Source organism: Talpa europaea (genome assembly GCF_964194135.1).
Source record: "Talpa europaea genome assembly, chromosome: 14".
In the NCBI taxonomy this organism is placed as follows: domain Eukaryota; kingdom Metazoa; phylum Chordata; class Mammalia; order Eulipotyphla; family Talpidae; genus Talpa; species Talpa europaea.
This window is the reverse complement of record NC_140082.1, coordinates 7,215,603-7,229,661: the sequence shown is the minus strand read 5'-3', so window position 1 is coordinate 7,229,661 and position 14,059 is coordinate 7,215,603. Positions and strand designations below refer to the sequence as shown.

Sequence of the window (14,059 nt, the reverse complement as noted above, 5' to 3'; positions counted from 1 at the left end):
AAGGTCCTCCAGGCTCTCACCTCAGAAGACATAGCCAAAGAGCTTTGGAAATCCTGTCCTGAGCTGTCCCGTGGCCTGTAGGTGTGAGCAGACAGTGCTCCTCGGGCCACGCCCTCTCCTGTCTAAACTGAGCCCTCCCCAAACTGAGCGCACAAGTAGATTTGGTGGTGAGGGTCATTTGTACTGTCCTGGCTCTTGTTCTTGGAACAAGAACTTGAAGTCTGGAGCCCAGTGTGGTCATGCACAGCTGCATTTGCTTGTGAGGTCACCGTAGTTGAGGGAAGGAAGTCAGGGTGAGGCCTTTAGAGTCTCCCTATTTCTATTTGGAGGCTGGCTATGAGGTGCAGAGGATGAGTACTTGGTGGGTGCCCATATGGTGACAAGGAGCCCCTGATGGATCTCTGCATGGGGCAGACTGTGTCACTTCCCAGCCTGCCTCCTGCATACCAGATTCTTCCACTTGGGCCGGGCCCTGGCTCCCCTCTCGCTGGCACACAGGCCCTGGTCCCGGCCCACTGACACATCTTCCGTTCTTAGGTCCCCTGTCTGAGCTCCACTACCCCATCGACAGCCTGACCAAGAAACCCAAGGGCTTTGCCTTTGTCACCTTCATGTTCCCTGAACACGCTGTGAAGGCCTATGCGGAAGTGGATGGGCAGGTGTTCCAGGTGAGTGCTCAGGAATGGGGTGCTGTGGAGCTCACGTGACTGGGAAAGACTGAGAGTGTGTGTGTGTGTGTGTGTGTGTACATGTACATATGTGCCCATGTTTCAGGCCTAGGGAATCACACCCACTGGCCTGCCAGCTACCTCTTGTCAGGAGTACCTGGAAGGTGCTCCCCAAGAGCAGGGGTCAGGTCTGTCTTGAGCACCCAGAGCAGGGCCTGGCACATAGTAGGCACTCAGCAAATATTTGCCAAATGAATCAAACCTGCCATCCTTCCAGAAACATGGCCACACTAACAACCGCAACAGACCACGAAAAATTCTTCGGCCAGTGTCGCCCTGTTCTGTGCTTGGTGCCGGTGCCCCAGGCTCCTCCTCTCCCTTGCTCTTGTTCATTCCTTCCTCCGTGATCTGTCACCCTGCTTCGTGGGGCCCAGGCTCTCCCTGGCACATGCGGGGACAGGAGGGGCCCAGGTGTCGGGGGGCAGGGGGTGCTGCCGGTATTCCTTCCAGGCTGATCACTGTCCCCTTGGGCAGGCGCCAAGTTGCATGGCCAGGCTCCCTTTCTGGGTGGAGGGTGGCCACATGTTCATTCTACCCAGGGGCCCTCCTTTTCCCAGGGTTTCAGCACTGGGTTCCCCCCACAGTATGGAGGCCGAGGTCCTGGGCAGGATGTAGACACGCCTGCCCGCTTCCTCTCTTTTCCCCCTCCCCCTTGCCCCCACCAGGGCAGGATGCTCCACGTGTTACCCTCCACCATCAAGAAGGAAGCCAGCGAAGATGCTGACGCACCTGGATCATCGTCCTACAAGAAGAAGAAAGAGTCTAAAGATAAAGCCAACAGCGCCAGGTCCTTACCCGCCCCCACCACCTAGGCCAGGCTCTGCTGCTCCCACCCAGCCCTCCCAGCTCCCTGGGGCTCTGACTCCTTGGGATGGATTTAACCTCCCGGCCCTAACCTTGCTAAGCCTCGTGACCTCATCTGCAAACTGGGGGGAGTCACAGTGGTGTTTTACTTGAACCCGTTGTGGGATCAGATGGGTAATATTCCTTAAGTGATCAGACCCGGGCTAGACCAGTGTTTGGGTTGTTAATGTCGCCCTGTCCTCTTCAGGCCCTGGGTACTGGGAATCTGGCCCTCTGGGGAGGAGGTGGCTTTGCAGCTGAGAGAAGATTCCCCTCCTTCGCCCTCCCCCTGACCTCCCAGTTCTGCCTCTGCCTCTCAGCTCCCACAACTGGAACACCCTTTTCATGGGCCCAAACGCCGTGGCTGATGCCATCGCGCAGAAGTACAGCGCCTCCAAGAGCCAAGTGTTTGACCATGTGAGTGACTGGGGGGCAGCAGAAAGGGGTCACCTGTGGGCCCCAGGGCCTCTCATAACAAGTTGTGGGCCCCAGGTGTGGAGTGGAGCCAGAGGGGAGGGCCTTGGTAACGCCGTCCACGCCAGCCATGAGTGGGAGCCCGTGCTCCTCCACAGCCCTGTAAAGGAAGGGCTCTTACTGTGCCCACTTTCCAGATAGAGAAACTGAGGCCCAGGGACATGGAGTAACTGGCCTGGTTCACATCTGGAAAGAGACAGAAGTGGGGTGGCACTAGGTAGGCCTGACTTCACTTCACACCCTCCAGGGTCATCCCCTGCTCTTCCTCTCCAAGTCTGCCCTGTCCTCTGACTTCCCCACCACCCCAACCGCCCCTCCAGAGCCCACACTTTCCTTCAGAATGAGTGAGCAGCGTGAACAGGGCCTCAGGCCTCTGAGCCTCGGGAAGCTAGGGCTGCTGAGGTGGGGGGTGAGGACGCCAGCGGGTCTGTCTCCATCTGGCCACTGCCTTGGGCTGTTGCGCTGGGAGGGCTGGTTCGTCATCTGCCCGCCAGCTGACTGGGCATCTTCCTTTGTCCCCTCCTGCAGGAGACTAGGGGCAGCGTGGCCGTGCGTGTGGCCCTGGGGGAGACCCAGCTCGTCCAAGAAGTCCGGCGCTTCCTCCTGGACCATGGGGTCTGTCTGGATTCCTTCAGCCAGGTGGGTACCAGGGAGCCAGAGCCTGGAGAGCCAGGGTGGAGCTCCAGACCGGGTGACACAGGAGGGTTTGTGGTTGAGGATCTGGCTTTGCAAGGGCCATTAATGTCTCAATAGTTCACTCTAAAGAAAGAAGAAAACCATATGGGCCCAGACCAGGGACCTCATACAAGAGGGCTACCTTGTAACCCACCATTTTCCCTCAGGGGCCCTGAGCACCCCGTCCCCCTGCCTAGCACCTCCCTTGTCTGTGGGGGTTTAGACCTCTCCACCTAGCAGGAGCGGGAGCTCTTTTCCACCAGCTGGGAGCTCTTAGGCTTACAGAAACCTCATCTGGAGGCTTGGTCAGATCACTTCCAACCTCCCCTTTGGGCCCCTGTGCGGGAGTGGAGGGGCCAGGGTTCCACCAGAGTGCACTCTGGAGCCCGAGGCCTTATCTGCTGCAAGGAGCCTCAGTCTCCTGGACGGCCCCATAGGAGCACCCACATGGTCTGCAGTCACCGACAGAGCCGTGCTGGTGTCAGGCCAGGACCCTTCCTGCTGTAGCCCCATGCTGTCCCTTCCTTGCCACAGGCAGCCGCAGAGCGAAGCCAGACTGTGATTCTAGTGAAGAACCTCCCAGCCGGCACCCTGGCAGCTGAGCTCCAGGAGACCTTCGGACGTTTTGGCAGCCTGGGCCGTGTGCTGCTGCCTGAAGGTGGCATCACTGCCATTGTGGAGTTCCTGGAGCCCCTGGAGGCCCGCAAGGCCTTCCGACAGCTGGCCTACTCCAAGGTAGGGTTGCCCTGCTTTGTGGGGAGAGGATAAGGGAGCAGAGACCTGGCGTGGGGGAGGCGCTGGCTGAAAACGCTCGTCTGTCATGCTTGTGACTCCTTCTCACCCTGAGACCCTCACAGACCACCCTCCAGGGAGCAGCCTGGGCTCCTTGCCAGGCTCTGCCTTTCCTAGGTTTTTCCTCGGCATTCCCTTCCCACGTTAACTTGAACGTTCTCCATCATGCTTCTGCCATCTTGAATCCGTGGTGAGTTGAGTCAGTTCTGTACAGGCCTGCCTCTTGTTTCTCGGTAAAAAGAAGAAATAGGGTCTTTGCAGACACACAATCGTGTGCACGGCAGTGTGTTAGCGTCTCATGGCTGCTGTAACAAGCAGCCCCAGAGTCAGCGATGAACTAGCAGAAACATGGTGTCATGCAGTTCCCAGGGCTGGGGGTTGGAGGTCTGAGTCCAGGTGTTACGGGGCCATGTTCTCCTCAAGGGCTTTAGGGGAGGGTCTTTCCTGACCTTTTCTGGCTTCTGGGGGCTCCAGGTGTCCATGGCTTGTGTCTGTGTCACTCCAGTCTGCCTCTGCCTTTCTGTTAGGACACTGTCATGGATGAAGGATCCATCCGATAATCTAGTGTGGTCTCACCTCCAGATCCCGCCCTTACTAACATTTGCAAAGACCTTTTTTTCCAAATCTCGTCACGTTCGTAGGTTTGGGGTTAGACCGTGGAGTCGGTTTTTGCTGGGTCTATCTTCAGCCCACCTCCCGCCCCATCTTGTCTCTCCGTCTGTGTAAGAGGTGTCTCTCCCACCCCTGTCTCTACAGTTTCACCACATCCCCTTGTACCTGGAGTGGGCTCCAGTGGGCGTCTTCTCCAGCTCAGCCCCCCAGAAGAAAGAACCCCAAGACACCCCGGCAGATCCTGTGGAAAAGGACAGGGCAGAGCCAGAAGCAGGTATAGTGGATCTGAGCTCAGGGTGTCCTGGGGCGGCATGGCGGGAAGGGCTGGGAGTGCTGAGTCATTTATCAGGTGTTTGGCTTGAAGTTTATATTCATCCTGAAGACCAAAGGGCCTCAGACTCTTGGGTTTTATGGACATGTAAATTGTCCTTAGAAACAGAGAGAATAAAAGTTACGGGTGCAGCATGAAGTGGTCAGCTTTCTAGTTTGTTAATTAAAGGAGCTAAAAACAACAGTAGACTCTGTTAATAGATTCAGACAGAGCAAGTGCAAACACCCTGGTCCTCTCGCTCCAGCAGTGTGCCCCTCCCCCACCCCGACCCCGAGAGCCGTGGCAGGTGGCTGGCAGAGGAGGGTCCTTGGCACAGCGCCCCCTGTGTCCTGCAAAGGCAGCAAGAGGGAGGGAGAAGGGTATGGCCCACTCTAGCTTCACACTTGGGCCCGGCACTGCTTTTGGGACTTCAGAGTTGTCCCGCGGGGCTGTTATGCAGACTTCACCTGCTGAGCATCCCGAGTGTCCCCTGGGTGGTGTGACAACCTGAGCTCCCTCCACCCCCAGGGGGCAGGTGTAACCCCCAGTTGGGAACCACTTAGTCTGGGGCCATGACCATGTCCCATCTAAAATCAAGGACTTTTAGGAAAATTCTGAAAGGCACCAAGGTGACCTTTTTTACCCAGAGGTTAAGATTTTGCCCATTAGTTTATCTCCCCCGCCCCACATTGGGTTAGCAGCTTATTAAAATGAGGGTCAGGAAGTAAGTCTCCAGGCGCCTTCTCTGTTGTTTTCATCAAAGATGGGTGTGTGTTGTGGGGAGGGGGCGGTAAAGGTCTCAGAGTAGGGAACAGCTCTCCCCTGGAATAGGCCTCACTGTCCACACACCTCCCGGTGTCTGCATTTCTGCTTCACGTGGAGCAGTGAGGCCATCAGAATGCAGGGCATTTGGGAGCCATTGGTCTAGAAGCTTTGTTCTGTCAGGAAGGAAAATGCTTCTGTTTTCTTTCCTGAAAGCATCTGGTCATTGGCGCCCACCTCGCCAGCCCGCTCATGAGTTACTTTTGTCCATAGATAGGATCGGGGTGTCTTCTTCCAAACCTGTCTCTGCTTTCATCAGAAAGTTTTCTACCCCATAGTCTTGCTTTGCTCTTAACTAGCCATCACCCCCAAATCATCAGCTGTCTTGGTTTTTACACCACCTGCTCAACTCAAACCTTTTTTATTTTTGGGCCAAAGTGACAGCGATTTTTCAGGAGCGAGGGGCCCCGGACACGAGCCTGGAGGCGTTTCATCCTCTTTGGCGGGACCCAAGCTCCCTGGGTGGCTGCTCCTCAGGGCCTCGCTCGTTTTAGTCCTGGTGCCTCCTTTCCTGCGCTCGGTTCTTTTCTGTGACACTCGCTGTGAATGGCCTTCACTCCATTTCTTCCAATTGTTTTTTGTCAATCTCTGCTGGATAGTAAAGCGCGAGGGCAGAGTGAGGTGTCTCGCTCAGGGTTGAGTGCCAGGGCCCAGCGAGGCCCCAGACTAGGTCACCGGGTAAGCGTGTATTGAGGGGTGAGTGAGGGCAGAATGCCCGTTTCTGCCCCCTCTGTGCCCATGAGGGGCGGGCTGCCCATACTGTGTCCTTAGCCTCTGGCCTGGACAGGAGCTCAGTGACCTTGAGCGGTCCCTCCGCTGCCAGCCCAGCGTCAGAGTGTAACCAGGGATGGGACACCATCCGTCGTGGGGAAGGCCACGGCTCCCTTTGTGGGTGCTGATTTAACCACCCATATCACCCTTAATTTTATTTCCAGTACTTTCCGCTTCCCAGGGGTGCATCACAGATAGCCTTGTTTCCTTAGTGTCCATCTGTCTGTCTGAGCCCCCCTGCAATGGGCATTCCACACAGAGGTGCTTGTTCACTGCTCAGCACCCAGAACCTGCCAGGTTCTGGGGAGGAGCCCAGTAAGTGGGTTCGGGGTGGATCTAAGGGCAAAGCAGCATTTGAACAAGACACTCTACTGAGCCCCTGGGGTCCCTTGGAAAGTCTGCTGGTGCTCCTGGGGGTCCCTAAGATTCAGTAAGCTCTGGTCCCTTTCACCCTCCTCTTCCGAGGTCCAGTTTCCACCTCTGAAGTGGGCCTGATGACCCTTAAGGCTTTCATGTCCCTTGTTCTGTGCCGGAGCAGCTGCACACTGTGGTAACCGAGATGGGCTCAGGACCACCTCCTCCTTGAACCCCCGGGGCTGCTGGGAGTACGGGTGGGGGCCTGGGCACTGAAATATTCTGGAACCCAAGGAGGAGAGGCTTGTCAGATATAAGGCATCTGAGTCTGAAGTTGGAGTGCTGCCCATTGTCCCCTGGCCCTGGTCTGTTCTGGTGTTGAGAGCATCGTGAACAGCCTGCCCTTCCCTGCTGACCCCAACTCTCAGGGCCCAAGGGGACTCACACAAAGGAGGCCTTAAGGAGGGGGCCAGCTGCAGGCGGGGCGGGGGTGGGTTTGGAGAGAAGTCCCTTACGTCTGCACTGATTTCCAGCCCTCTGCGCCCCACCTGGTCAGTGAATCCCCACCCAGCCCGTCTCCAGGGCCTCTGTTTGCCCTTTTTGCTCCTTTTCTTATACATGTCGCACAGAGAGCCTCCCTGGTCCCCAGGCCCTGTCTCCCCACTCAGCCCTACCCCCGCACACTGCTCCCGAAGCTCCAGCTCCCACCCCCTTCTTGGGGACTCAGCGCCCCACAAGCCCTGGGTCTGCTCAGGCTCAGAGGAAGGCAGCAGGAGGAATGGACCTAGCTTTTCCCTTCACCCCCCCTTTCTTTCTGCAGAGCCCTGTGCTCGCCGTACCAGTCTCCAGGGAGGGGGACAGTGTTTTTTATCTCCCCACAACCAAGACCCTCACCTCCAGATAAAGGGCTCAGAGTGTGGGGAGGTCCTGAGAAGCTGCTTGCCACTGATAACAGCCTCGCGCCAGCCTCCGCGGAGCCGGGAGGGAGGGCGCCGCGGTAAATTCTGTGCCCGATTATAATGAAGCCGCATGCGGCGCTGCGTGACTGGATTTGATTGTGCTAACTACAGATGGCAGCACAGCCGCCTGCCTCTCCAGCCCCTCCAGCCCACCTTGCTTTGCAGACCTCCCCCGCCCCACACCCCACCCCGCCCTGTTCCAGGTCTCACTTCTTCCCTCTGTCTGGTTCCCGGTGATTTTGTTGGCCAACCTCTGCTGGAGTCTCTCCGTACTTCATTCTTTCTTTCTAGTCTTCCCTTTCGTCTCCCCTCATGGGGCCAGGAGCAGAAGTGTTTTTGAAAATGACCTTCAGTTTCCATGCCCTGGCTCTTGCCTGTCTCCACACTTTTCTGGACAGGGCGTGGGCCACAGCGGGGCCTGGCCAAGTCAGTTGGGAGCAGAAGCTCTTCGGGGGATGTGACCGGTGGGGACTGGTCCCACGGACTCAGAGGTGTGGCACTGGCTGTCTTGAGAGGCTTGTGGGCGGGGATCTCCTTGCAGGGAGAGCTACAGGCTCCCCTTGCCGCCCCCCTTTGTCTCAGCTCTGGCCCCTGGATAAGGGACTTCTGGCACTTTCTCTGGATTTCCCTTCAAGGCCTGGCTGGACAGTCTGGGCAGTAGAGGTGATGTTATTGACCCCCAGGCCAGGCCCTGCTCCGTCCAGCAGGCCTGTGTGTTGATTCTCAGAGCCATCGTATGGGTGGCACTGAAGCTTGTCCCCCTTTTTTAGATGGAAAGAAGGCAGCACAGAGGGGCTGAGTGAGCTGTGCAAGGTCAAGCCTCTGGAGGTGTGTGTGGATGTGACCCACTGTCGCCGGCTCCCAGGGCAGCTCGTAGCCGTAATGCTCAGCTCCTCTCCTACAAATCAGCACCTTCTGCTGGGCACCAACTGGGTTCTGTACACTCACAGTTTTGGAGGGTCCACTCTGGACCTCAGGTGCTGGGGACACAATGGAGATTGAGTCCTGGTCCCCTTCTCAAGGAACCCCCCCATCTAATGGAGGACACAGACAGAGAAATGAGCCCATAAGGTGATTTCTGAATAGGCCCAGGCTCTGAGGAGTGGCAGCCAACGAAGGTGATAGCCCGGTGGTGCCCCCCGGAGGGAGAGTGGACAGGGGCTCTAACGGAAGTATTTGAGCTGAGACCGTACGGGAAGAATCTGGGCCCTGGAGGGTGGGTGGTGCACAGAGGGGGCGAGCACAGCAAGTGCAAAGGCCCTGTGACAGAAATGGGTACAGCAGGCTTGGTGATCAGAACAGTGGCCAGCACGGCTGGAATGGCAGGGAGAGGGGCCAGGGACAGGTGCTGCGGGGGCGGTGAGGGGACTGCTCAGTCCCAGCCGGTGGTGCCTGGGGCGGGGAGGAGGTGGCTTGGACGGGGCTCAAGTGCGCGGGTACAGCCGCAGACACCTCCATGTCCAGAGCGCAGGGGGTATGTGTGTGTCCCACTCCTTTTGCAGGTAAGGGTGTGAGGCCACATGCTGGCCAGGGCGCTGACCTCCTTTGCGCTCATTTCTAGGCCATGTGCTATTCACCTCTGTGCTGCCTCCTGCCTGCAGTCTGGGGTCCCCACTCGTTTCTGCAACCCCCCTTTTTTCAGCAGATCTGAAGACGGGATGCCTTCGGTTCTAGCACAGGGACGTGGAGCCCTGGGACAGGGAGATCGCTCCTGAGGACACACAGGTTTAGGGCAATAAGGGACATTTCTGCTGTGGAGGAAGGCCAGGCCCTGCTAATCACATCTTTCATCTCCAGCCAGATAGAGGTTCGTCCCAGCTTTGGGGGGTCAGAGGTGCAGACTGTTAGAAGTGGGAGGAGTCAGTTGAGCTTCACACCCCGGCAGCTAGTGGATCCTGGGGGCCATCTCTGTCGCCTCTCATTCTTGCTAGGCAGGGACCACCTGCTCTGGGCTGCCTACCCTCAACTCTGCCACAAACCCAAACCTCACCCCTTCCTGGGCAGCTGCCGCAAACAAGCTCATTGAAGGGGATCCGCTCTGCTCAGGGGTTAGGGTGGCAGGCAGAGCGGGCTCTGACCATGCTCTCAGCCCCTGGGCCCTCTGAGCTGCTCACCCTATGAGGTTCGGATCCTGGAAAGACAAACTGGAAGCTGTCTGGGTCCTAGGCTCACAGGAGAGACAAGGGGAGGGTCAGCGGTCAGCACCCAGCCCGTGGGGAGCAGCACACAGAGGCGAAGGCTGGTTTATCGGTGGACCACCGCCTAGTTTGGGAACCACACACCCCTTACTTAGTCACCAAGATTTCAGACCTGTGGGTTTTCCCATAAAGAGCTGGATTTTTAGCTCCTCTGGAAAGATCTGAGCTTCCCAACACCTTGGTTTAACCTTCCCGTGTGGCCACCATCAGTTGGGGCCTAGGACGAGCACCCTCCAGTCACCAGGACCCCAACGGTCTTTTCTCTACATGTGCTCTTAGCCTAGAGGCCAAGAATCAACCATGCTTTTCTCTATTTTATTTTAGTCCTCCACCAGCCTCAAGGTGCTGGGATTTAGGGTTCAGGTGCAGCCGCCTCCAGGAATTTCCTTGGGCCTCTTGCTTTGTGGGCTCTGCCTGAGGGAGGCCACTCAGCGAGCCTGCTCACCTTCCTCCTTCCGTCTCTGAAGCCAGGAGTGCCAGGGGGTGGCTGTGTCCTTCCCAGCTGAAGGTCATGGCTTTGATCTCCACTGAGGTCTGGGTCAGAACCTGGACTCAGCTCCTTTGCTTTGCTTCCCCATCATTAGCAACACTTCTTCCTCCCGGCTTGGCTTTGAAAGTTGGGTTTTGAGTACAAAGTGGTCCCGCCATGAAGTCCCTTGTTGGGTAAATTGTGTTAGTTCCTTCAGTGGGAAGGAGCCTTTGTGTAGATTTCCTCTTTTTGTCCTGGGGGGAGAGACTGAGTTCTGGGCTCATCTCCGAGGGAGCTCGAGGGGTGAAGGCTGTCTGTTCAGCTGATGTGAAACAGACATTATCACTGCAGCTGCTTCCATGGGGTTTAAAGGATTGTTTCAGGACAAGGCGATTGAAGCTTAATTAGTACTTGCCAGCATTAGGCCGACGTCAGGGAGGGCAGGGGAGACAGAGACGGTTTGGCGCTTGGCCTCGGAGCGGGGGGAATGGATTGGGACCTCAGGAAGACCCCTTGGGCTGTGTTTGAGCTATAGGCGTGCAGATGTGTGCAGGAGAGCGGGGTTGTTTCCCAGCTCCAGGCTGGGGTTCAAAGCTCCCTGCACAACTTGCCAGGGTGTGCAAGGTTCTGGACAGGGACAGCCGGGCCTCCCTGCTCAGAATCATGAGGGTGAAGGGTGTGAGGCCACAGTCTGGCCACCTTGAAGGATTGCCGAGATGGGATTTGAGTTCCTGAGCGTGGGAAGTAGCTTCGGAAGTGTGTGCGTGGAAGGGAATTTCTCCCAAGACTCCAATCATGTGACTTGGGAGGAAATTGGGAAGGTTGAACCTAATGGAGCCTATTTCTTGGAAGCAGGCCTTCACAAGAGCTGGGGACGCTGTTCCCAACCTGGTGACACCAGTCACCCTTGGGTGAAAGTCACCCCCACGCTGACCGGCTCCTGTGTCCCTGCACTGCAGCCACACCTGCCCCTCAGTGACTCATTTGCTCCTCCCTCTTCCTCTTCAGAGTAGGAGTGGTTCAGGGGGGTAGAGGTAACGGGGCGAAGCAACAGCCTCCCTACAGCCAGGCACCTTAGCGACCTTCCAGCCACCATCTGCCCAAATGCAGGTTGGTGAGCCCGATTAGCTGTACCAAGAAGCCCGGTGCCAGGCCTCTCTGGTGGCGCAAGGGGTTGTCTCGGCACTCTCAAGCTATCGGCAGCCACTGCAGCATTGGTTCAATCCCCGGCCAGGGAGCTGACCAGTGGCGCTGCAGACCTCTCCTGTCTTCCCCTAGATCTGCCTGTTCTGCTTCCCACTCTGTCTCTGGTGAATCCTCTTACACACACCCCCACCTCTGACTTGCACCCCAGTTCTTGTATGCATAAATAAATAAAAATAAATCTTAAAAAAAAATAAAGATGCCTGGTGCCCAGCAGGGGTGCCATGTGAAGCTACACTCTGATGTTCGCGGGAGAGATGGCCTGGCGTGGCTGCCGTCGCCTCTGAGAGTGACCCTGAGCCCTCGTGCCTCCCTCTGGTCTTCTCTTGCAGCTGTTTCTCAGAAACTTGGTGTGTGGTGTGGGGTTAGGGCTATGGTGCATTTTTTTTATTATTAATTTTTAAATTTTGTACATCATTGTTCATTTTTAAGTAATATTTGCTTTCCCCCACCCCCTCAGGTGTAGTCCCCATAGAGTTCCTTCACCAATGCGCCCGTGCGCCATCACCTCAGTAACCCACTTATGTATTCACAAGCAGGAGAGATCAGGAAAGTTACAGTGCCACCAAGAGCTGAGATAATATGCAGTCATCAAAAAGGAGGCTTCTGAAGAATGTTGAAAGCAATGCTCATAGTATAAAAATTGAAAGAAAAATTAAGATGTAAAATGCACTGTAACTTTCCTGATCGCTCCTGTTTGTGAATAAGTAATGTGGGTTCCCCCCACCGGTTTTTCACTGACGTGTCAGGGACTGTCATTTCATGTATGTACTGTGTGCATAACCTACTCAGTGTGTGTATGTTGGAAACTTTGATTGAATGTGCAATTCCTTAGGTTTGAGGGATATTTAGAATGATTCAAGTCTTCTCCCGTTGTTTGTTTTTTGTTTTTTTAAGATTTATTTATTTGTTCATATAAGAGCTGGGGTACAGGCCAGAGATGTGGGGGTGAGAGGATTTACCAGAGACAGTGGGGAACAGAACAGGCAGACTGACTGAAGTACACTGCTGAGGGATACAGCGGGTGAGACAAGAGAGGCCTGCTGCACCATGTGGGTTGCTCCCTGGCCGTCCGGGGATCAGACTCGTGCTGCAGAGGCTGAGGATAGCTTCACAGTGCAGTTCTTAACCCTTTGCGCCACCAGGGAGGCCCTGTAATTTTGTTTTTCGTAAATATATTCTTATATTTTACATCATTGTTCATTTTTGTACAATATTTGCTTTTTCCTCTCAAGTGGAGCCCCTGTAAAATTCCTACCACCAGTTCACCCGTTCTGTAATTTTTGACAAGTCTTAAGTTGCAGTTTCAATTTGCAGGGTCACTGAGTGCTGTTTTTTGAGGAAAATTAACGTGTTGCTTAGGTTGCGCTTCAGTACGACAGTTCACACAGAAGTTTGTCTTAAAGGTCCAGTGGGTGCGGGTTAGTGCAGCTGAAGGCTCAGTTTGGTCTGTGTCTCGTGAGCCTTTCTCCTCACCATAGACAGGGCAGTGGCTGCATCCCTTGCCCCCTTCGCTGCCCCCACAACCCAGCACAAGTGAGGTGCCAGGTCCCCTGCAGAGGCGAACCCCATGATCCAGTGGGTTCTGTGCTTTCAGCCCCGGAGCTGAGGATTTAAAGCATCATTGAATGGATTTTATTTTTGGGGGTGGGGCAGTGCCAGACCAGCAGACCCCAGAAGATGAAAAGCCAGCAGAGGGGGGAGCAGGCACCGCTGCGGCAACAGTGGACGTGGACGAGGACGAGGACGAGGAGGAGGACGAGACCCTGCCCGGCTGCACCCTGTTCATCAAAAACCTCAACTTCAGCACAACGGAGGAGACACTGAAGGGCGTGAGTGGCTCCTCGGGTCCCCTCAGGAGGGGCGGGATAGGGAGCCCCTCGGCTGGCCCAGGCTCTGCTCGCGTCCGCCTGTGGTCCTGACACATGCTCACGGCCGGGGCCACCGGCAGGGACGTGAATGTGGAAGCTGTGGTCGGGGCACGCTGTGGGTCAGAACGCTGGCGAGGCTCGCTGGGGAACAGCCCTGGGCCCCCCGCCCGGTGCAGGACGCACCCAAAACACTGCTGGTACCTGTCTGCCTTCTTTTCCAGGTGTTTTCCAAGGTGGGGCTGGTGAAGAGCTGCTCTGTCTCCAGGAAGAAGAACAAAGCAGGTAACGACATGACATCTTGACAGAAATGGTTCCTGAAGGGTGGTGCTTCGGGTGGGATCGGGCTAGCTCTGCTGGTGATTTTGAAGGTCATCCTTGGTGGCTTCCTCTGGTCATTTGTGGCTCACCTAGAATGGTCTTTTCTGTGTCCCTGGAGGCCCTATTCTCAGGAGAAGCAGCTCTGCCACCTCTCCTGTCAGAGGCTGAGCAGTGGGCTTCAGGGCGCCAGCTCAGGAGCAGAAGCCTCTCTTTCCTCCAGCACTGCTGAGTTCTGGAAATTTCCTTGGGAATAACAGGAAATGACTGATACTGGGGTCTCCCTCTTCCCTTCCAAGCAAAATTAATAATCCAGACATAGAACATCTAAAACATTCCACTAACCGTGCACCTTCCTGGGACACTCCACCCTTACCTCTGTTCTCCCTTGGGTGTTGTCAGGAGTCCCCAGACCTCTCCCCGGTGTCTTCTCCAGCCCTGGCTCCCTGCAGAGGTTGGACAGGCCCCCCACCCTTGTTTTCCCACAGCTACACAGTCCTGCCCTCCCCTTGTGTAGGAAGCCACAGATATCCACTGCGGATGTCTGGGTATGACATCAGGGTGTGTCCTGAGAGACAAATGAGTTGGTGGGCACAGCACCCCGAGTACAACCAGGGGCTTGGTCTAGCGGCCCCGGGGGGCGGCCCAGCACAGGGCTGGGAG

At 56.2% G+C, this 14,059-nt stretch overlaps 1 protein-coding gene across 1 annotated transcript in view; it reads left to right on the top strand.

Moving 5' to 3' along the window:
- The window catches only part of RBM19 (RNA binding motif protein 19), a gene marked incomplete at its 5' end in the record, with an annotated part of 103,090 nt that overhangs the window by 10,865 nt on the left and 78,166 nt on the right, over positions 1-14,059 (top strand). The window contains 8 exons of the mRNA XM_084253543.1: positions 538-668; positions 1,394-1,515; positions 1,892-1,988; positions 2,574-2,684; positions 3,255-3,455; positions 4,269-4,398; positions 12,867-13,042; positions 13,303-13,363. Coding sequence (XP_084109669.1) covers positions 538-668; positions 1,394-1,515; positions 1,892-1,988; positions 2,574-2,684; positions 3,255-3,455; positions 4,269-4,398; positions 12,867-13,042; positions 13,303-13,363 — 1,029 coding nt within the window. The remainder of the gene's footprint in view (positions 1-537; positions 669-1,393; positions 1,516-1,891; positions 1,989-2,573; positions 2,685-3,254; positions 3,456-4,268; positions 4,399-12,866; positions 13,043-13,302; positions 13,364-14,059) is intronic.